General features: G+C 45.7%; 1 protein-coding gene across 1 annotated transcript in view; it reads right to left on the bottom strand.

Annotated features, from left to right (window-relative positions):
* Positions 1-242: 242 nt before the first annotated feature.
* Positions 243-22045, bottom strand: part of map3k9 (mitogen-activated protein kinase kinase kinase 9) — a 40607-nt gene continuing 18804 nt past the window's right edge. The window contains exons 5-12 of the mRNA XM_031829330.1: positions 18324-18472; positions 13744-13919; positions 13281-13521; positions 7632-7760; positions 6856-6976; positions 6471-6583; positions 4611-5480; positions 243-4484 (exon numbers count right to left, since the gene is read on the bottom strand). Of these exons, the coding sequence (XP_031685190.1) occupies positions 3889-4484; positions 4611-5480; positions 6471-6583; positions 6856-6976; positions 7632-7760; positions 13281-13521; positions 13744-13919; positions 18324-18472 (2395 nt within the window). The 3' untranslated portion in view covers positions 243-3888. The remainder of the gene's footprint in view (positions 4485-4610; positions 5481-6470; positions 6584-6855; positions 6977-7631; positions 7761-13280; positions 13522-13743; positions 13920-18323; positions 18473-22045) is intronic.

Below are 22045 nucleotides of genomic sequence, written 5' to 3'. Positions count from 1 at the left end.
TGACACGGGAGAAAGTTGAGATTGTTTTGCTTGCAGAAAACAATAACATATCACTGAATAAATAGAGAAATTAATAAACAAAAACAATAACATATCACTGAACAAATAGAGAAATTAATAAACAAAAACAATAACATATCACTGAACAAATAGATAAATTAATAAACAAAAACAAGCTTTACATTCATGATGCTGCCCCCCCCCCCCCCCCCCCCCCAAAAAAAGTGCACTTTGTTTATTAAGAAAATGCACAATCTTGAACTCTTGAATACAAAATAAAAAGTGTAAAGCTTTGTGAAGTTATCAGCGCCCTAGGCCTTTTGCTGGATCCAAGCCATTATCCCAGCCAAGAGAAACTCCAGCCATAGCATCATCATTGTCATAGGGATTTACAGTAAGCCTAAAGTGGAACTGACAGTGTTTTTAACAACAGGAAATCGTATTACAATCTGTTCATATACACCCCCAGGAAGAATATTTTTTTATTTATTATTATTATTATTTTTTTTTTTACATTTTCTGACAAACAAGCACTTAGATATCGTCATTTTCAGGTTTTCATAAAATCATAGAATGTTTAGGAATGACGTAGAGTAAGGCATTTGTGAAAATTCTATATCAACATAGAGTGGGAAAGCAGCCGTGCGTTTTGGACAATTAGTAGACACTGCAGTAAATAAAACCCTCATTAAAAGCACCTGTCTCATCCAGGACCAGAGTCAATGCAGACCGGTGTGCCATAGCCAATCAGAGCTACAGTAGGCTTTTATGCAAATAAGCCATATGGGCCTGCCATCATTCACTGTGAACTGGACTATGTGTTTACAGGCAGTAGGGCCTGCCATCATTAACTGTGAACTGGACTGTGTGTTTACAGGAAGTAGGGTCTGCCATCATTCACTGTGAACTGGACTGTGTGTTTACAGGAAGTAGGGTCTGCCATCATTCACTTTGAACTGGACTGTGTATTTACAGGCAGTAGCAACAGTGTGACTTGAGATCATTACATCTCATTCGCAAAAAAACACAAAATACACCTGAAAGGATTTATGTAAATATATAAAATACCACAGGAGTCCTCTTACATTTGGGAACTTTACAGTCCAATTGATAAAACATCCAAGAAAAGATAGGCTCTCTCTCTCCCTCAGTTATACACATCATCAACAACAAGATCAACAACTAATGCTAGCCAGAGCGAGATGAGCTCAAGTCTAAAGAGGGAACATTAGATAACATTTTTCAGCTAGTTGCTTGTCAGAATTGCACCTATAAACGATGGGGAATAGTAGCCTGCTCGTACTTCTGCAGGATGCCTGCCGATTGACGCATGCTTGTTCCAACCCACGCTTTGAGAACTGAATGGGAACTTGCCTTCCCACCCATTTGATCTATGACACTCTGGGTTCGTAAACTGCCTCCAGTGTGTTAGCGTGCGCTCTGGGTTCGTAAACTGCCTCCAGTGTGTTAGCGTGCGCTCTGGGTTCGTAAACTGCCTCCAGTGTGTTAGCGTGCGCTCTGGGTTCGTAAACTGCCTCCAGTGTGTTAGCGTGCGCTCTGGGTTCGTAAACTGCCTCCAGTGTGTTAGCGTGCGCTCTGGGTTCGTAAACTGCCTCCAGTGTGTTAGCGTGCGCTCTGGGTTCGTAAACTGCCTCCAGTGTGTTAGCGTGCGCTCTGGGTTCGTAAATTCAGAGCGTTTCGCTCTTCAAACATACACTGTACTAATAACACTGAACGCTGTTGCTGAGGGTTGATCCGAGCGTTCCTCACAACCGCAGTCAAGCATCCAAGCTAACTGTCTAATTTTGGCTAGTTTGATAGCTACTTCCAGACACAACTGAGAGAACACCTCTCTCTGACCATTTAACTCTCCATAGCAGAGCTGGTTAGGCTGTTTTCATGTTATCCAGAGCGTTGGTGACTAACTGTGCTGCTGGCAACAATTTAATTACATTTTTTGCCAAAGTTTACCGACACCGGTCATATTCAGCGGGCATTCATCAGTTATTCTGCGCTCTCAGACAATTCACTCAGACGAGAGTGCTCTAAAATCGGAGTAGATAGCCAGAGTGAATTTACAAACGCAAGAGATATGCTAACTGGATACCAGTCATTCAAGTTCAGCATAGCTAGCTAGCGAAGCGATTTTTTTTATTTCTTGCTAGCTAACCAAATGACACCTGTGTCTCTCGAGCTGTGGCCACCGAAACACGAGGATGGGGAGGGGGGGGGGGGGGGGGGGGGGGGGGGGGTGGTAAAGAGGTCACTCACTCCTCCAATGACATGATATCCTCCCAGCAGATAGCTAGCTAATGTCAGGCCCTGTGTTTTTAACTTGCACTATCAATAGATAGGCTAACCTATTAGCCATGTTATGATTCACTTGTGACCATTGCCCTTTGCTAGTTTGATTGTATTGTCATTAGCCTTAGCTACATTAGTCCGTTTTTGTCAAATATCGAGTCATTGAAACTGAAACAGTGCATCCCGAATGGGTGGAGGCAGATGAATGGGTGGAGGCAGATGAATGGGTGGAGGCAGATGAATGGGTGGAGGCAGATGAATGGGTGGAGGCAGATGACCACCAAGAAATGTATTGGTGAATTATATTAATCATGCATTGAACTGCATCCATCTATTCTGACAACAATGCCTTAGTGTACGTCATGGAGTCATTGAGTCAAATATAGTACCTTTTTTTTTTTAAACCTCTTCTAATGTTGGTTTTGTAGCATGAACCGGGAAGTTGATATTTGTTGACTGATATTATGATTGTCTGTTTGTTTCGTATCTGCAAAGTAACTCAAATTAGCTGCCAGTTCCACTTTCATAATGGACAAACAGGACCAGAGCCATATATTTAAAGAGTAGGTCAAACTTTTAGAAGGTTGAATATTGTTTTAAATTCTAGACATTCAGTGGCATTGTTTAAATATTCTCCATGTAATGTTAATGGGGGAGATAACATGTCTGTTATAGAATGTTGTAGTGTCATGTTAATGGGGGAGATAATATGGCTGTTATAGAATGTGGTAGTGTCATGTTAAAATGCATCATGATGCAGAAACCTCAATGTCCCAGATTCCTAAATATATTGCTCCGGATAGGGTTCCTGTCTGCAGTGAGAGAAGAACTCCTCAGACCAGACTAAAATATAATGTTGTCACATGAACAATCCATAGCCTTAGAGCCTAATAGTGGACCCAGTCCTCCTCTCCTCCTCTGCAACAGTGTGGTCTCACCCAGTCCTCCTCCTGTCCTCTAAAACAGTGTGGTCTGACCTAGTCCTCCTCTCCTCCTCTGCAACAGTGTGATCTGGCTGGCCCAGTCCTCCTCCCTTCCTCTACAACAGTGTGGTCTGGCCCAGTCCTCCTCTCCTCCTCTGCAACAGTGTGGTCTGGCTGGCCCAGTCCTCCTCCCTTCCTCTCCAACAGTATGGGCTGGCTGGCCCAGTCCTCCTCCCTTCCTCTACAACAGTGTGGGCCGGCTGGCCCAGTCCTCCCCCCTCCTCTGCAACAGTGTGGGCTGGCTGGCCCAGTCCTCCTCTGCAACAGTGTGGGCTGGCTGGCCCAGTCCTCCTCCCCTCCTCTGCAACAGTGTGGGCTGGGTGTATTTCTAGGACTCCCGGAAAGGATTCTGTTGGTGTTTTTAAGAGAGGATCCAAAGTTAGGCTGGTAGCAGTACGGAGACTGGGTTAGGACCAGAACCCAGGCTGGACCAGGTTAGGGCCAGAACACAGACTGGACCAGGTTAGGACCAGAACCCAGGCCAATAGCGCTAGAGGGACCAGGTTAGGACCAAAACCCAAGCTGGTAGCGCTAGATGGACCGAGTTAGGATCAGAACCCAGGTTGGACCAGAGGAGGACCAGAACCTAGACTGGACCAGGTTAGGAAAAGAACCCAGGCCGGTAGCGGTACGGGGAACATTTGGGAAACTGGGACTCGGGTTTGCAGAGTGGGAGGGTTGGGTCCAGACACTGTTCCTCGTCCTGTTGGTCCAGCAGACTGTCCCCCCTCCGCCGCGGGGAGGTTGAGCAGGCGTAAGGGGGCTCCATGGGGGTGGCTAGTACCTCCATGTCTCTGGGCTCCATGTGATGGGTTAGCAGTGGGTGTCCCCTCCTTGGTGAGGGCGTCGGGGCCTCCAGACTGTGTCCCCTCCTTGGGGATGGTGTCGGGGGCTCCAAGGGGGTAGGAAGCACGGTCATGTCCCTGCCAAACTCCACCGTGGGAGGGGTGTCTGTGCTGGTGGTGTGGGCTGGGGACTCTCCATTGCCCTGCCCCCCTCCTCTGCCCCGTCCAGGTGACTGGCCCAGGAAGACGTCGCAGCGTACCCGTGGCGAGGGACGTGGTCTAACCAGGAAGTCCAGGGTTTTGGGTCGTTCAGGAGGGCAGCGGCGGCGCGGTGTAGGGGGAAACACCAGATTTGGATCTGGCAACCGGGGAACCTGGGATACGTTGTCACTAAGACCCCTGAGACCTCCATCTGTTTGAGAATAGAGAAAAGGAAAATCAGTTGTAGAACATCTAGGGATATTAAGACAGGATGAATCAGGCCATATAGCTAGAGCAGATCAACAACAAACCGTCTGTAGGAGAACAGTAAAGATACCTGAAGGCTCCAGAGCTGCTCTGACAGGTAAAGGAAAAGGGTGGATATAGTTTGGAGGGCAGCGTGTCTCGATCGCTCCGTCGGAGGGAGTACGGTGTAGACAACGTGAGGAGGAAGGAGCGGAGGGAAGATGGGTCGGGGTCAGGGACTGCCGAGGGTGACGCTTGAAGCTCTCCAGGTGTGTGTTGACCAAGGGGTTGAGTGAGGCATGCTGGGGCTGGGGGTGAACAGAGGTGTGGGGCTGGACAGCAGGCTGAACAGGGGCCTGGGGAGAGGCAGTGCGGTAGACCAACAGTTCCTCACTATCAGATCGTAACAGAGACCGCGTAGAATTACAGTCCGACACAGACGACAGTGACAGCAGTGTGAGAGAGGACGGAAACAGTCCGCCTCCAACCCGCTCCGTCACCAGGGCAACCGAGTGCTTCAGGGGGCTCTCCTTGTCCCCTCCCCGCCTGAAGAGCTTGCGTGTGGGGGGACTGGTGCTCCGTCTCTGGCCCCCTGTCCCTGTACGGTGGAAGAATCCCTCCCAGCGAGGTGCCTTGCTGCTTTCCCCAGCCCCCTCAGTCCCAGACCCAGAACCAGTCCCAGGCTGGGCCAGAGTCGTCATATTGAAGCCCAGTCCTACTGCAGCCAGCAAGGCCCCACACCCCAGTAGCACCAGCTCTGACCTCCCCCGCCCGGCAGGACTCTTCCTACTGGGGGGCGTGTCCGGGGCCTGGGTGCTACGGTAACTAGGGTAGTACTCCCCGCCTCCTCCTGCGTTACCATCGGCAACAGGCCCCTCCTTGTGGAAGGGGATGCAGAGGTAGGATTGGCTGGGGGATGCGTTGGCCCCTGGGTCAGTGGTGTAACAGCAGTCTTCATTCTCTACGGGGAGGAGAGGGTTTCACCACATTACATTATTGTTGCTAAGGTACATGTCCTTTACCTAGCTCTGTTACATGCTGACCACACTGCTTGCGTCGCGTGTTCGAGCGTTGCAAAAAAATATTTGTACACATACATGTTATTCAATCATTGCACCCACACTGCTCGCGAGAGCGTCAACGAGCGTCTGCGTAGCCAGGCGCTAATATAGAACTTGGTTCAATTTGTGACGCTTGATGCCCAGCAAGTCCCGCCTCTCCCATCTCCCCATTGGTTTTTAGGAGCATATACCCACGTGGGTGATTGAAAGATGAACTGAGGTCCATACTCCAGTCCAGTTGGTGGTGGTGTTGCACCTTAAAGTTGGTTGCCAACCGCCATATAAAGACCACAGAAGAAGAAGAAGCATGAAGGAGGAGAGATGACTAGAAACAAACTAGGTTGACCCTTTCTCTGTGGATTAATTGACGGAGTAGAGGACCTTGGTTATTTCAGGTAAAATAACTACCCAATGTTTATCCCAGGACAAATTAGCTAGCAACAACAAGCTAGCTAGTTAAATTGCCATAAATGTTTAATGCTTTTCGACCACCTGTCCCCAAATTAATATAGTTGGTTCAGAGTTCGTTTTGATATTTCAATCTCCGTGTCCATATCGCGTCTGGTGTGGGTGGACAAAAATCAACATGCATGCAATCTGGTCAGCATGTTAGGCTATCAGTATCAATCTTATTTCAGTCCCTACCCATCTCTGATCATGTTATTACAGTCCTTACCGATCTCTGATGTTATTTCAGTCCTTACCCATCTCTGATCATCTTATTTCAGTCCTTACCCATCTATGATAATCTTATTTCAGTCCTTACCCATCTATGATAATCTTATTTCAGTCCTTACCCATCTCTGATCATCTTATTTCAGTCCTTACCCATCTATGATAATCTTATTTCAGTCCTTACCCATCTATGATAATCTTATTTCAGTCCTTACCCATCTCAGTGAGGCTGGGTACCCCTGGTATGGCAGGGCTGTGTCTCGGTGACCTGCGGAGATTTGGGGCGCTGCAGGACCTCTGTCTGTTCCCCTCCTGAGGGACCTTGATGCTGGTAGGGGCAGGAGATAAAGAGCTATAGAGAACCACTAAATAGTGGCATGTTAAGGTCTGTTGTAGTCTGGTCGTTGCATGCAAGACAGCACAAACATGTATGCGATCAGGTTAGACGCCCTGGTCCTTCCCCACCCTCCCTCACTCTGCCCCGCTCTGGTCCTGCCCTCCCTCACTCTGCCCCGCCCTGGTCCTGCCCTACCCTCCCTCACCCTCCCTCACCCTGCCCCACCCTGGTCCTCCTTCACCCTCCCTCACCCCTCCTCTCACCTCTCATCATCACTGTGTTCTCTGTGTGAGCCCCTGATACGGCCTTTCTTCCTGGAGCCTCTCTTCTCTTCCTCCTCATCCAACCGGCCCCAACCTTTACACCCCTCACCTCCAGGAGTCACTGGAAAACAAGACTCCATTTTAGAAGTTCACATTTACAAAAAACACGGAACAAGACTCCATTTTAGAAGTTCACATTTACAAAAAACACGGAACAAGACTCCATTTTAGAAGTTCACATTTACAAAAAACACGGAACAAGACTCCATTTTAGAAGTTTACATTTACAAAAAAAACTCAAAAACATGGAATGAGTTTTTTTGTCATGAGAGCTGTGGTTAGTAAGATGTTTTCGTTACACATGGTAAATAAACATTACATAACAATACATAATGGTTCCAAATAATACCCATCTCTGATAACGATCTTGAGACTGATTCCCTGACCTGTCAATGTTTTTAATTAGCTGTTTTATACTCTTGTGAATTCAATGGTTTTTACTAGATTACTTGTAGTTTTGTCTGTCATTTTTGTAATGACTTGGTGCTGCCTATCCTGGCCAGGACGCTCTTGAAAAAGAGATTTTAAATCTCAATGAGCCCTTCCTGGTTAAATAAAGGTTTAAACAAAAATACAGAACATGTGCTGAACTGTAAATATGGTCAATAGTCAACCCAAACCTAGGAGGATAATACAGTATCAGCTGATTGTAAGTCACTCAGGATAAGACCTTCTGCTAAAGGTCAAAGGTAATATAAATATTATATAGTGTTTACGTTGTATGGCTCTGAGGCGTGGTAGTAACGGGGCCTGGGGACTGGTGGGAGGGCTGGAGAGACTACCCAGTAAACTCCTGCATCGATCATGAGAGGGAGAGGCCTGCACGGTGATCTTGTGTTGAAAATCTGGTGACAGAAGAGCAAATCAAACAATGTCCATATAAACAAAATAATTCATGTAAATCGCTGGCTTCATACAGGCTTCATACAGGCTTCATACAGGCTTCATACAGGCTACATACAGGCTACATACAGCCTTCATACAGGCTACATACAGGCTTCATACAGGCTACATAGAGGCTACATACAGGCTACATACAGGCTACATACAGGCTTCATACAGGCTTCATACAGGCTACATACAGGCTACATACAGGCTTCATACAGGCTACATACAGGCTACATACAGGCTACATACAGGCTTCATACAGGCTACATACAGGCTTCATACAGGCTACATACAGGCTTCATACAGGCTACATACAGGCTACATACAGGCTACATACAGGCTACATACAGGCTTCATACAGGCTACATACAGGCTACATACAGGCTACATACAGGCTTCATACAGGCTTCATACAGGCTTCATACAGGCTACATACAGGCTTCATACAGGCTTCATACAGGCTTCATACAGGCTACATACAGGCTTCATACAGGCTTCATACAGGCTTCATACAGGCTTCATACAGGCTACATACAGGCTTCATACAGGCTACATACAGGCTACATACAGGCTACATACAGGCTTCATACAGGCTACATACAGGCTACATACAGGCTACATACAGGCTTCATACAGGCTACATACAGGCTACATACAGGCTACATACAGCCTTCATACAGGCTACATACAGGCTTCATACAGGCTTCATACAGGCTTCATACAGGCTACATACAGGCTTCATACAGGCTACATACAGGCTTCATACAGGCTTCATACAGGCTACATACAGGCTTCATACAGGCTTCATACAGGCTACATACAGGCTACATACAGGCTTCATACAGGCTTCATACAGGCTTCATACAGGCTACATACAGGCTACATACAGGCTACATACAGGCTACATACAGGCTTCATACAGGCTTCATACAGGCTTCATACAGGCTTCATACAGGCTTCATACAGGCTACATACAGGCTACATACAGGCTTCATACAGGCTTCATACAGGCTACATACAGGCTACATACAGGCTTCATACAGGCTTCATACAGGCTTCATACAGGCTACATACAGGCTTCATACAGGCTTCATACAGGCTTCATACAGGCTTCATACAGGCTACATACAGGCTACATACAGGCTACATACAGGCTTCATACAGGCTTCATACAGGCTTCATACAGGCTTCATACAGGCTACATACAGGCTTCATACAGGCTTCATACAGGCTTCATACAGGCTTCATACAGGCTACATACAGGCTTCATACAGGCTACATACAGGCTTCATACAGGCTACATACAGGCTACATACAGCCTTCATACAGGCTACATACAGGCTTCATACAGGCTACATACAGGCTACATACAGGCTTCATACAGGCTACATACAGCCTTCATACAGGCTACATACAGGCTACATAGAGGCTACATACAGCCTTCATACAGGCTACATACAGGCTTCATACAGGCTTCATACAGGCTACATACAGGCTACATAAAGGCTACATACAGGCTACATACAGGCTTCATACAGGCTACATACAGGCTTCATACAGGCTACATACAGGCTTCATACAGGCTACATACAGGCTTCATACAGGCTACATACAGGCTTCATACAGGCTACATACAGGCTACATACATGCTACATACATGCTACATACAGGCTACATACAGCCTTCATACAGGCTACATACAGGCTACATACAGGCTTCATACAGCCTTCATACAGGCTACATACAGTCTTCATACAGGCTACATACAGGCTACATACAGGCCACATACACAATGTGGGGCTATATACAGGAAGTACCAGATCAATGTGGACCTATATACAGGACGTACCAGTACCAGATCAATGTGGAGCTATATACAGGAAGTACCAGTACCAGATCAATGTGGAGCTATATACAGGGAGTACCAGTACCAGATCAATGTGGAGCTATATACAGGGATTACCAGTACCAGATCAATGTGGAGCTATATACAGGAAGTACCAGTACCAGATCAATGTGGAGCTATATACAGGGATTACCAGTACCAGATCAATGTGGAGCTATATACAGGAAGTACCAGTACCAGATCAATGTGGAGCTATATACAGGGATTACCAGTACCAGATCAATGTGGAGCTATATACAGAAAGTACCAGTACCAGATCAATGTGGAGCAAAATACAGGAAGTACCAGTACCAGATCAATGTGGAGCTATATACAGGAAGTACCAGATCAATATGGAGTTATATACAGTAAGTACCAGATCAATGTGGAGCTATATACAGGAAGTACCAGTACCAGATCAATGTGGAGCTATATACAGGGAGTAACAGTACCAGATCAATGTGGAGCTATATACAGGGAGTACCAGATCAATATGGAGTTATATACAGTAAGTACCAGATCAATGTGGAGCAAAATACAGGAAGTACCAGTACCAGATCAATGTGGAGCTATATACAGGGAGTACCAGATCAATGTGGAGCTATATACAGGAAGTACTAGTACCAGTACCAGATCAATGTGGAGCAAAATACAGGAAGTACCAGTACCAGATCAATGTGGAGCTATATACAGGAAGTTACCAGATCAATGTGGAGCTATACAGTGGGGCAAAAAAGTATTTAGTCAGCCACCAATTGTGCAAGTTCTCCCACTTAAAAAAATGAGAGAGGCCTGTAATTTTCATCATAGGTACACTTCAACTATGACAGACAAAAGGAGGAATAAATCCAGAAAATCACATTGTTGGATTTTTAATTAATTTATTTGCAAATTATGGTGGAAAATAAGTATTTGGTCAATAACAAAAGTTTATCTCAATACTTTGTTATATACCTTTTGTTGGCAATAACAGAGGTCAAACATTTTCTGTAAGTCTTCACAAGGTTTTCACACACTGTTGCTGGTATTTTGGCCCATTACTCCATGCAGATCTCCTCTAGAGCAGTGATGTTTTGGGTCTGTTGTTGGGCAACACGGTCTTTCAACTCCCTCCAAAGATTTTCTTGAGGTTGAGATCTGGAGACTGGCTAGGCCACTCCAGGACCTTGAAATGCTTCTTACGAAGCCACTCCTTCGTTGCCCGGGCGGTGTGTTTGGGATCATTGTCATGCTGAAAGACCCAGCCACGTTTCATCTTCAATGCCCTTGCTGATGGAAGGAGGTTTTCACTCAAAATCTCACGATACATGGCCCCATTCATTCTTTCCTTTACACGGATCAGTCGTTCTGGTCCCTTTGCAGAACAACAGCCCCAAAGCATGATGTTTCCACCCCCATGCTTCACAGTAGGTATGGTGTTCTTTGGATGCAACTCGGCATTCTTTGTCCTCCAAACACGACGAGTTGAGTTTTTACCAAAAAGTTATATTTTGGTTTCATCTGACCATATGACATTCTCCCAATCTTCTTATGGATCATCCAAATGCTCTCTAGCAAACTTCAGACAGGCCTGGACATGTACTGGCTTAAGCAGGGGGACACGTCTGGCACTGCAGGATTTGAGTCCCTGGCGGCGTAGTGTGTTACTGATGGTAGGCTTTGTTACTTTGGTCCCAGCTCTCTGCAGGTCATTCACTAGGTCCCCCCTTGTGATAATTTTGACCCCACGGGGTGAGATCTTGCGTGGAGCCCCAGTTCGAGGGAGATTATCAGTGGTCTTGTATGTCTCCATTTCCTAATAATTTCTCCCACAGTTGATTTCTTCAAACCAAGCTGCTTACCTATTGCAGATTCAGTCTTCCCAGCCTGGTGCAGGTCTACAATTTTGTTTCTGGTGACAGCTCTTTGGTCTTGGCCATAGTGGAGTTTGGAGTGTGACTGTTTGAGGTTGTGGACAGGTGTCTTTTATACTGATAACAAGTTCAAACAGGTGCCATTAATACAGGTAACGAGTGGAGGACAGAGGAGCCTTTTAAAGAAGAAGTTACAGGTATGTGAGAGCCAGAAATCTTGCTTGTTTGTAGGTGACCAAATACTTATTTTGCACCATAATTTGCAAATAAATTCATAAAAAAATCCTACAATGTGATTTTCTGGATTTTTACAGGCGTCTCTCATCTTTTTAATTTTATTTTTATTTTTATTTTACCTTTATTTAACCAGGTAGGCAAGTTGAGAACAAGTTCTCATTTACAATTGCGACCTGGCCAAGATAAAGCAAAGCAGTTCGACAGATAAAACGACACAGAGTTACACATGGAGTAAAAACAAACATACAGTCAATAATGCAGTATAAACAAGTCTATATACAATGTGAGCAAATGAGGTGAGAAGGGAGGTAAAGGCAAAAAAGGCCATGATGGCAAAGTAAATACAATATAGCAAGTAAAATACTGGAATGGTAGTTTTGCAATGGAAGAATGTGCAAAGTAGAAATAAAAAAATAATGGGGTGCAAAGGAGCAAAATAAATAAATAAATTAAAATTAAATACAGTTGGGAAAGAGGTAGTTGTTTGGGCTAAATTATAGGTGGGCTATGTACAGGTGCAGTAATCTGTGAGCTGCTCTGACAGTTGGTGCTTAAAGCTAGTGAGGGAGATAAGTGTTTCCAGTTTCAGAGATTTTTGTAGTTCGTTCCAGTCATTGGCAGCAGAGAACTGGAAGGAGAGGCGGCCAAAGAAAGAATTGGTTTTGGGGGTGACTAGAGAGATATACCTGCTGGAGCGTGTGCTACAGGTGGGAGATGCTATGGTGACCAGCGAGCTGAGATAAGGGGGGACTTTACCTAGCAGGGTCTTGTAGATGACATGGAGCCAGTGGGTTTGGCGACGAGTATGAAGCGAGGGCCAGCCAACGAGAGCGTACAGGTCGCAATGGTGGGTAGTATATGGGGCTTTGGTGATAAAACGGATTGCACTGTGATAGACTGCATCCAATTTGTTGAGTAGGGTATTGGAGGCTATTTTGTAAATGACATCGCCAAAGTCGAGGATCGGTAGGATGGTCAGTTTTACAAGGGTATGTTTGGCAGCATGAGTGAAGGATGCTTTGTTGCGAAATAGGAAGCCAATTCTAGATTTAACTTTGGATTGGAGATGTTTGATATGGGTCTGGAAGGAGAGTTTACAGTCTAACCAGACACCTAAGTATTTGTAGTTGTCCACGTATTCTAAGTCAGAGCCGTCCAGAGTAGTGATGTTGGACAGGCGGGTAGGTGCAGGTAGCGATCGGTTGAAGAGCGATTTTTAAGTGGGAGAACTTGCACACTTGGTGGCTGACTAAATACTTTTTTGCCCGATTGTAACTAAATAAATATAAATACATAACTAAAACTGTAGGACTTAAGCCACTCTTTGCCATGGCAACATGGCATTCACACATAGAAACAGAAACAAACATTCAGACACAGATGCACTCAAACAGTCAACTCTTCAATGGGCAGTAGCCCAGAGCCATTGTGAATCTTATCCCTGCATGTGAGACCCACAGACATCAGATTGCTGGCCCTGTCCTACTGATGAAAATACCTACCTGAAGGCAGACTGATCCTGTTCCCGTCCTTCAGTTTGAGCCGTGAGCGTCTGAACTTGCCCTGCCTGCTCTCCACACGGGGTTTCTCCTGATACAGCTGGTGGATGATAACGTTCAGCTCTCTTTCCAGGATGTGGATCTCCCTCTCCGCCAGCTCCTGCTCCCTCCTCCTAAGCTCCTCCTCTTGGCTCTTCTGCTGCAGCGCAGCACGACTCAGCTCCTCCTCCCACGACCTCAGCTCCTGGAGACAAGGTTAGAGGTCAGGGGAGATTTTACACTTGCGGTCAGATTTTTTTTTTTTTCGAGAGGGATTTGGGCATATCACTCTCCATAGCCTGGTTCAACAACCATTAAAGTTGGCAAGACAGCACAAACAAATCTCGTGGGCCCCATATTGTATAATGTGGAAACCGCCACGGCAGAGGCCTCTGATCTCTTGAAAGCTGACTGAGAATCCCACTACCTTCTCCTTGACCCTGAGCTGGTCGAACATCTCCTGAATCTCCATCTTCCAGTCGTCCTGCAGGGAGTGGAAGGACTCGACTGGCATCTCGAAGAAACCCGATTCCTCTATAGTTGTCAGCTGGTCCAGGATACTGGTGAAGAGAGGTCGTAGGTGGGGGTCTGGACTCCAGCAGTCTGGAGAAGAAGAAGAAGAAGAAGAAGGACTTAATAAAGGTGGTGTGTTTAGATGTACCACAGATAGAAAAATGAGACAGATATTTCACTGGATGTGATAAAATGTGAACTGGATGTGAAGCTTCCTGTTGGCCGTTTCCACTCACTACCAAATATGGTGGTGAGAGGAAGCCCCATGGCTGGCAGTGGGAGAAAGTAAACTGACCTTCTGATTTTTTTATTTTATTTTAAATTTCACCTTTATTTAACCAGGTAGGCTAGTTGAGAACAAGTTCTCATTTACAATTACGACCTGGCCAAGATAAAGCAAAGCAGTTCGACACATACAACAACAACAGAGTTACACATGGAGTAAAACAAACATACAGTCAATAATACAGTAGAAATAAGTCTATATACGATGTGAGCAAATGAGGTGAGATAAGGGAGGTAAAGGCAAAAAAAGGCCATGGTGGCAAAGTAAATACAATATAGCAAGTAAAACACTGGAATGGTAGATTTGCAGTGGAAGAAATGTGCAAAGTAGAAATAAAAATAATGGGGTTCAAAGGAGCAAAATAAATAAATAAATACAGTAGGGGGAGAGGTAGTTGTTTGGCCTAAATTATAGATGGGCTATGTACAGGTGCAGTAATCTGTGAGCTGCTCTGACAGCTGGTTCTTAAAGCTAGTGAGGGAGATAAGTGTTTCCAGTTTCAGAGATTTTTGTCATTTCGTTCCAGTCATTGGCAGCAGAGAACTGGAAGGAGAGGCGGCCAAAGAAATAATTGGTTTTGGGGGTGACTAGAGAGATATACCTGCTGTAGCGTGTGCTACAGGTGGGAGATGCTATGGTGACCAGCGAGCTGAGATAAGGGGGGACTTTACCTAGCAGGGTCTTGTAGATGACCTGGAGCCAGATGGCACTGTGATAGACTGCATCCAATTTGTTGAGTAGGGTATTGGAGGCTATTTTGTAAATGACATCGCCGAAGTCGAGGATCGGTAGGATGGTCCATTTTACGAGGGTATGTTTGGCAGCATGAGTGAAGGATGCTTTGTTGCGAAATAGGAAGCCGATTCTAGATTTAATTTTGGATTGGAGATGCTTAATGTGAGTCTGGAAAGAGAGTTTACAGTCTAACCAGACATCTAGGTGTTTGTAGTTGTCCACATATTCTAAGTCGGAGCCGTCCAGAGTAGTGATGTTGGACAGGCGGGCAGGTGCAGGCAGCAATCGGTTGAAGAGCATGCATTTAGTTTTACTTGTATTTAAGAGCAGTTGGAGGCCACGGAAGGAGAGTTGTATGGCTTGAAGCTCGCCTGGAGGGTTTTTAACACACTGTCCAAAGAAGGGCCAGGAGTATACAGAATGGTGTCATCTACGTAGGAGGTGGATCCGAGACTCACCAGCAGCAAGAGCGACATCATTGATGTATACAGAGAAGAGAGTCGGTCCAAGAATTTAACCCTGTGGCACCCCCATAGAGACTGCCAGAGGCCCGGACAACAGGCCCTCCAATTTGACACACTGAACTCTATCTGAGAAGTAGTTGGTGAACCAGACGAGGAAATCATTTGAGAAACCAAGGCTGTTGAGTCTGCCGATGAGGATGTGGTGATTGACAGAGTCGAAAGCCTTGGCCAGGTCAATGAATACGGCTGCACAGTAATGTTTCTGATGTCGTTTAGGACCTTGAGTGTGGATGAGGTGCACCCATGACCAGCTCTGAAACCAGATTGCATAGCGGAGAAGGTATGGTGGGATTCGAAATGGTCAGTAATCTGTTTGTTAACTTGGCTTTCGAAGACCTTAGAAAGGCATGGTAGGATAGATATAGGTCTGTAGCAGTTTGGGTCAAGAGTGTCCCCCCCTTTGAAAAGGGGGATGACCGGAGCTGCTTTCCAATCTTTGGGAATCTCAGACGACACGAAAGAGAGGTTGAACAGGCTAGTAATAGGGGTGGCAACAATTTCAGCAGATCATTTTTTAGAAAGAAAGGGTCCAGATTGTCTAGCCCGGTTGATTTGTAGGGGTCCAGATTTTGCAGCTCTTTCAGAACATCAGCTGACTGGATTTGGGAGAAGGAGAAATGGGGGAGGCTTGGGTGAGTTGCTGTGGGGGGTGCAGTGCTGTTGACCGGGGTAGGGGTAGCCAGGTGGAAAGCATGGCCAGTAGAACAATGCTTATTGAAATTCTCAATTATAGTGGATTTATCGGTGGTGACAGTGTTTCCTATCCTCAGTGCACTGGGCAGCTGGGAGGAGGTGCTCTTATTCTCCCTGGACTTTACAATGTCCCAGAACTTTTTTGAGTTTGTGTTGCAGGAAGCACATTTCTGCTTGAAAAAGCTAGCCTTGGCTTTTCTAACTGCCTGTGTATATTGGTTTCTAACTTCCCTGAACAGCTGCATATCACAGGGGCTGTTCGATGCTAATGCAGAACGCCTAGGGATGTTTTTGTGTTGGTTAAGGGCAGTCCGGTCTGGAGAGAACCACGGGCTATATCTGTTCCTGGTTCTACATTTCTTGAATGGGGCATGTTTATTTAAAATGGAGAGGAAGGCATTTACAAATAATAACCAGGCATCCTCTAATGACGGGATGAGATAGAACAATGAGACAGATATTTCACTGGATGTGATAAATGTGAAGCTTCCTGTTGGCCGTTTCCACTCACTACCAAATATGGTGGTGAGAGGAAGCCCAGTGGCCCGACAGTGGGAGAAGGAGATGGATTTTGGCCGACATTCTGCTACTGTTCTCATTGATGAAACATTTGATCTCAATACAGTTTTCGGTTTCCAAAACTACAATATTTTACAAAAAGAGTGGACTAAGTTTTATAGATTTTGACCCTTTGCCAAAGTTGTGTTGTTCAGATGGAGTGGAAGGATGAATTAATAAATTACTGCACAAGCGCATTTCAAAGAAGTAGGCGTTCCTTAACGGAAATATGCAAATAGATGCTAGAACGCGCTAATAGGCTCCTGCTAGCTCGTGCTTGGCTCTGCCCACCTCCTTGCTTGTTCTGCCCCACTATGATTCATTTGTTTCCATTGGAAACGACATGATGTGATCTATCTTGGGTTAGTTATAAAAAATCTTTGGATGTAATGTTTTGTTAGTATCTCTCTCTCTATATATAATACATATATACTACCGGTCAAAAGTTATATAAATATATATATATATATATATGACGGCACTCCATGGATCTACAGAGGACCTCAATGAAAATGAACATTTATTTTTGCACAAATATCAATCTATCTATTATGGATCAGGATGGAGATATCTATTTGTATACATATTCTTATAATCGAATAATCTGTATTATTATTAAGGTAACGATGTGTACATTCTGTCAACAAAGAGGTGGCTGCTGGCCTCATTGAATAATACCTAACAGAAAGCAGCTCATCTTACCTTCCATAAGAAGGGCGAAGGGCTCTGGGCAGGTGGCTGTTGGCCTCATTGAATAATACCTAACAGAAAGCAGCTCATCTTACCTTCCATAAGAAGGGCGAAGGGCTCTGGGCAGGTGGCTGTTGGCCTCATTGAAGAATACCTAACAGAAAGCAGCTCATCTTACCTTCCATAAGAAGGGCGAAGGGCTCTGGGCAGGTGGCTGTTGGCCTCATTGAATAATACCTAACAGAAAGCAGCTCATCTTACCTTCCATAAGAAGGGCGAAGGGCTCTGGGCAGGTGGCTGTTGGCCTCATTGAATAATACCTAACAGAAAGCAGCTCATCTTACCTTCCATAAGAAGGGCGAAGGGCTCTGGGCAGGTGGCTGTTGGCCTCATTGAAGAATACCTAACAGAAAGCAGCTCATCTTACCTTCCATAAGAAGGGCGAAGGGCTCTGGGCAGGTGGCTGTTGGCCTCATTGAATAATACCTAACAGAAAGCAGCTCATCTTACCTTCCATAAGAAGGGCGAAGGGCTCTGGGCAGGTGGCTGTTGGCCTCATTGAATAATACCTAACAGAAAGCAGCTCATCTTACCTTCCATAAGAAGGGCGAAGGGCTCTGGGCAGGTGGCTGTTGGCCTCATTGAATAATACCTAACAGAAAGCAGCTCATCTTACCTTCCATAAGAAGGGCGAAGGGCTCTGGGCAGGTGGCTGTTGGCCTCATTGAATAATACCTAACAGAAAGCAGCTCATCTTACCTTCCATAAGAAGGGCGAAGGGCTCTGGGCAGGTGGCTGTTGGCCTCATTGAATAATACCTAACAGAAAGCAGCTCATCTTACCTTCCATAAGAAGGGCGAAGGGCTCTGGGCAGGTGGCTGTTGGCCTCATTGAATAATACCTAACAGAAAGCAGCTCATCTTACCTTCCATAAGAAGGGCGAAGGGCTCTGGGCAGGTGGCTGTTGGCCTCATTGAATAATACCTAACAGAAAGCAGCTCATCTTACCTCCCATAAGACGGGCGAAGGGCTCTGGACAGGTAGAAGGGATGGGCAACGCCAGCTTATTCATGGCTACTCCATATGCCACCGCGAGACAATCAATGCCCCTGAATGGGACTTCTCCCGTCAGCAGCTCCCACAGAAGAACACCGTAGCTACAGGGTCGGGAGGAACAGATCAGGAAAGAGATGGAAGAATGTTATGGAAACAGAAAAATGGGATTTCTGGAAATCTTGGGAATTTTGGGAAAGGTACTGGAATTTTGAAACCTTTAGCTTTATAGACTTATATTTCTCTTTCTATCTTTCTTTTGTCCGTATCAGCAGGAAACAGAATGGCAGAATTCAGAATAGACAGCTAGAAAATAGACAGCAGAGAGGATAGACAGCAGAGAGAATAGACAGCTAGAGAATAGACAGCAGAGAGAATAGACAGCAGAGAGAATAGACAGCTAGAGAATAGACAGCAGAGAGAATAGACAGCAGAGAGGATAGACAGCTAGAGAATAGACAGCAGAGAGGATAGACAGCAGAGACCATAGACAGCTAGAGAATAGACAGCTAGAGAATAGACAGCAGAGGATAGACAGCTAGAGAATAGACAGCTAGAGAATAGACAGCAGAGAGGATAGACAGCAGAGAGGATAGACAGCAGAGACCATAGACAGCTAGAGAATAGACAGCTAGAGAATAGACAGCTAGAGAATAGACAGCAGAGAGGATAGACAGCAGAGAGGATAGACAGCAGAGAGGATAGACAGCAGAGAGGATAGACAGCTAGAGGATAGACAGCTAGAGGATAGACAGCAGAGAGAATAGACAGCAGAGAGGATAGACAGCTAGAGGATAGACAGCAGAGAGGATAGACAGCAGAGAGGATAGACAGCAGAGAGGATAGACAGCAGAGAGGATAGACAGCAGAGAGGATAGACAGCTAGAGAATAGACAGCAGAGAGGATAGACAGCTAGAGAATAGACAGCTAGAGAATAGACAGCTAGAGAATAGACAGCAGAGAGGATAGACAGCAGAGAGGATAGACAGCAGAGAGAATAGACAGCTAGAGAATAGACAGCAGAGAGGATAGACAGCTAGAGAATAGACAGCTAGAGAATAGACAGCAGAGAGGATAGACAGCAGAGAGGATAGACAGCAGAGACCATAGACAGCTAGAGAATAGACAGCTAGAGAATAGACAGCAGAGAGGATAGACAGCTAGAGAATAGACAGCTAGAGAATAGACAGCAGAGAGGATAGACAGCAGAGAGGATAGACAGCAGAGACCATAGACAGCTAGAGAATAGACAGCTAGAGAATAGACAGCAGAGAGGATAGACAGCAGAGAGGATAGACAGCTAGAGAATAGACAGCTAGAGAATAGACAGCAGAGAGGATAGACAGCAGAGAGGATAGACAGCTAGAGAATAGACAGCTAGAGAATAGACCGCTAGAGAATAGACAGCAGAGAGGATAGACAGCTAGAGAATAGACAGCAGAGAGGATAGACAGCTAGAGAATAGACAGCTAGAGAATAGACAGCTAGAGAATAGACAGCTAGAGAATAGACAGCAGAGAGGATAGACAGCTAGAGAATAGACAGCAGAGAGGATAGACAGCAGAGAGGATAGACAGCTAGAGAATAGACAGCTAGAGAATAGACAGCAGAGAGGATAGACAGCAGAGAGGATAGACAGCAGAGAGGATAGACAGCAGAGAGAATAGACCTGTTCTACTAACACACTGAAGCCTCAGTCCCCTCATCCAGCTGGTCCTGAGGCTGAGTTCACAAACCTGTTCTACTAACACACTGAAGCCTCAGTCCCCTCATCCAGCTGGTCCTGAGGCTGAGTTCACAAACCTGTTCTACTAACACACTGAAGCCTCAGTCCCCTCATCCAGCTGGTCCTGAGTTCACTAACCTGTTCTACTAACACACTGAAGCCTCAGTCCCCTCATCCAGCTGGTCCTGGGGCTGAGTTCACAAACCTGTTCTACTAACACACTGAAGCCTCAGTCCCCTCATCCAGCTGGTCCTGGGGCTGAGTTCACTAACCTGTTCTACTAACACATTGAAGCCTCAGTCCCCTCATCCAGCTGGTCCTGGGGCTGAGTTCACTAACCTGTTCTACTAACACACTGAAGCCTCAGTCCCCTCATACAGCTGGTCCTGGGGCTGAGTTCACTAACCTGTTCTACTAACACACTGAAGCCTCAGTCCCCTCATACAGCTGGTCCTGGGGCTGAGTTCACTAACCTGTTCTACTAACACACTGAAGCCTCAGTCCCCTCATCCAGCTGGTCCTGAGGCTGAGTTCACAAACCTGTTCTACTAACACACTGAAGCCTCAGTCCCCTCATCCAGCTGGTCCTGGGGCTGAGTTCACTAACCTGTTCTACTAACACACTGAAGCCTCAGTCCCCTCATCCAGCTGGTCCTGGGGCTGAGTTCACAAACCTGTTCTACTAACACACTGAAGCCTCAGTCCCCTCATCCAGCTGGTCCTGGGGCTGAGTTCACTAACCTGTTCTATTAACACACTGAAGCCTCAGTCCCCTCATCCAGCTGGTCCTGGGGCTGAGTTCACAAACCTGTTCTACTAACACACTGAAGCCTCAGGACCAGAACATCCAATCAATCAGAATAAACCAAATTACAACACAGTCAAAACAAAACTACATGACTTATTGGGAAACACAAACACAAACACAAAGCAAAATGCAGTGCTGTCTGGCCCTAAATCGAAAGTACACCATGGCAAACTATTTGACCATGGTTACTGATCAAAAGTACAATCTCATTGAGCACAGCCTTGCCATTGAGAAGGGTAGACACATGAAAACATAACTTCCTGTAGAGGAAAGGCTGTGCAACCACTGCACCACAGCAGAACCTGAGACGGAGCTGCATTATTAAAAAGTATCAAACGATGAGTGTCATTTCCCTAAATTTGACAACCTTAAATCAAATCAAATTGGATTTATTATTGAAGGTTTCAAAGACCTCTCTGATGAGGATAGGCTACTCGTCCGGTTGGGGGAGGACGCAGAGAGCTGTGGGTTGGCAGAGCACTACATTGCTGCCTGCCATAAGATGACAGACAGTGTCTGACAGACCAACTAACGTGCACATGTCCTCCAACAAACAGACCAACGAACGTGCACATTTACTATTCATTATTATTGTTACTGATTACCCTGTTGACAATCTTTATTATTCTTATTATAATTTAGTTAATATTGTAAATATTAACAATATTGGGGGTGGGAGGAGAGGCATTATGGCACCACAGAGAGACAGGGACAGGGCCCTCCCTGTCCACAGCCTCCAACTACCTCCACACCTCCAGCCAGGCAGGTATTTCATACTAAAACAAGGGCTGGACTCAAGCCACCTGGCATGGTCAATGAGAAGTCATGAGAGTCTGCTGCAACATAGAAAGCCCTGCTTCTGCTGCATATCGGAAATTACCTTTCCAATGCCGCATAGCTGACGAAGCTCAACGGAATTAAATCCTGTCCTTATCAGAGCTGATGTGGCTAGGTTATTCTATGATTTCAGACGAGGGTAAGACGTTGAAAACAATTACAGTGCTGGTTCCTTATTTGGGTGCAGTCATCATACTACTACTGCAATGCTTTACTAGATTCAGAACTGAATAAATGACTCAATGCTTTACTAGATCCAGAACTGAATAAATGACTCAATGCTTTACTAGATCCAGAACTGAATA

Source organism: Oncorhynchus kisutch, linkage group LG7 (assembly GCF_002021735.2).
Source record: "Oncorhynchus kisutch isolate 150728-3 linkage group LG7, Okis_V2, whole genome shotgun sequence".
NCBI classification, from domain to species: Eukaryota; Metazoa; Chordata; class Actinopteri; order Salmoniformes; family Salmonidae; genus Oncorhynchus; species Oncorhynchus kisutch.
Note: the sequence above shows the minus strand (reverse complement) of the source record. Positions and strands in the feature narration are given on the sequence as shown.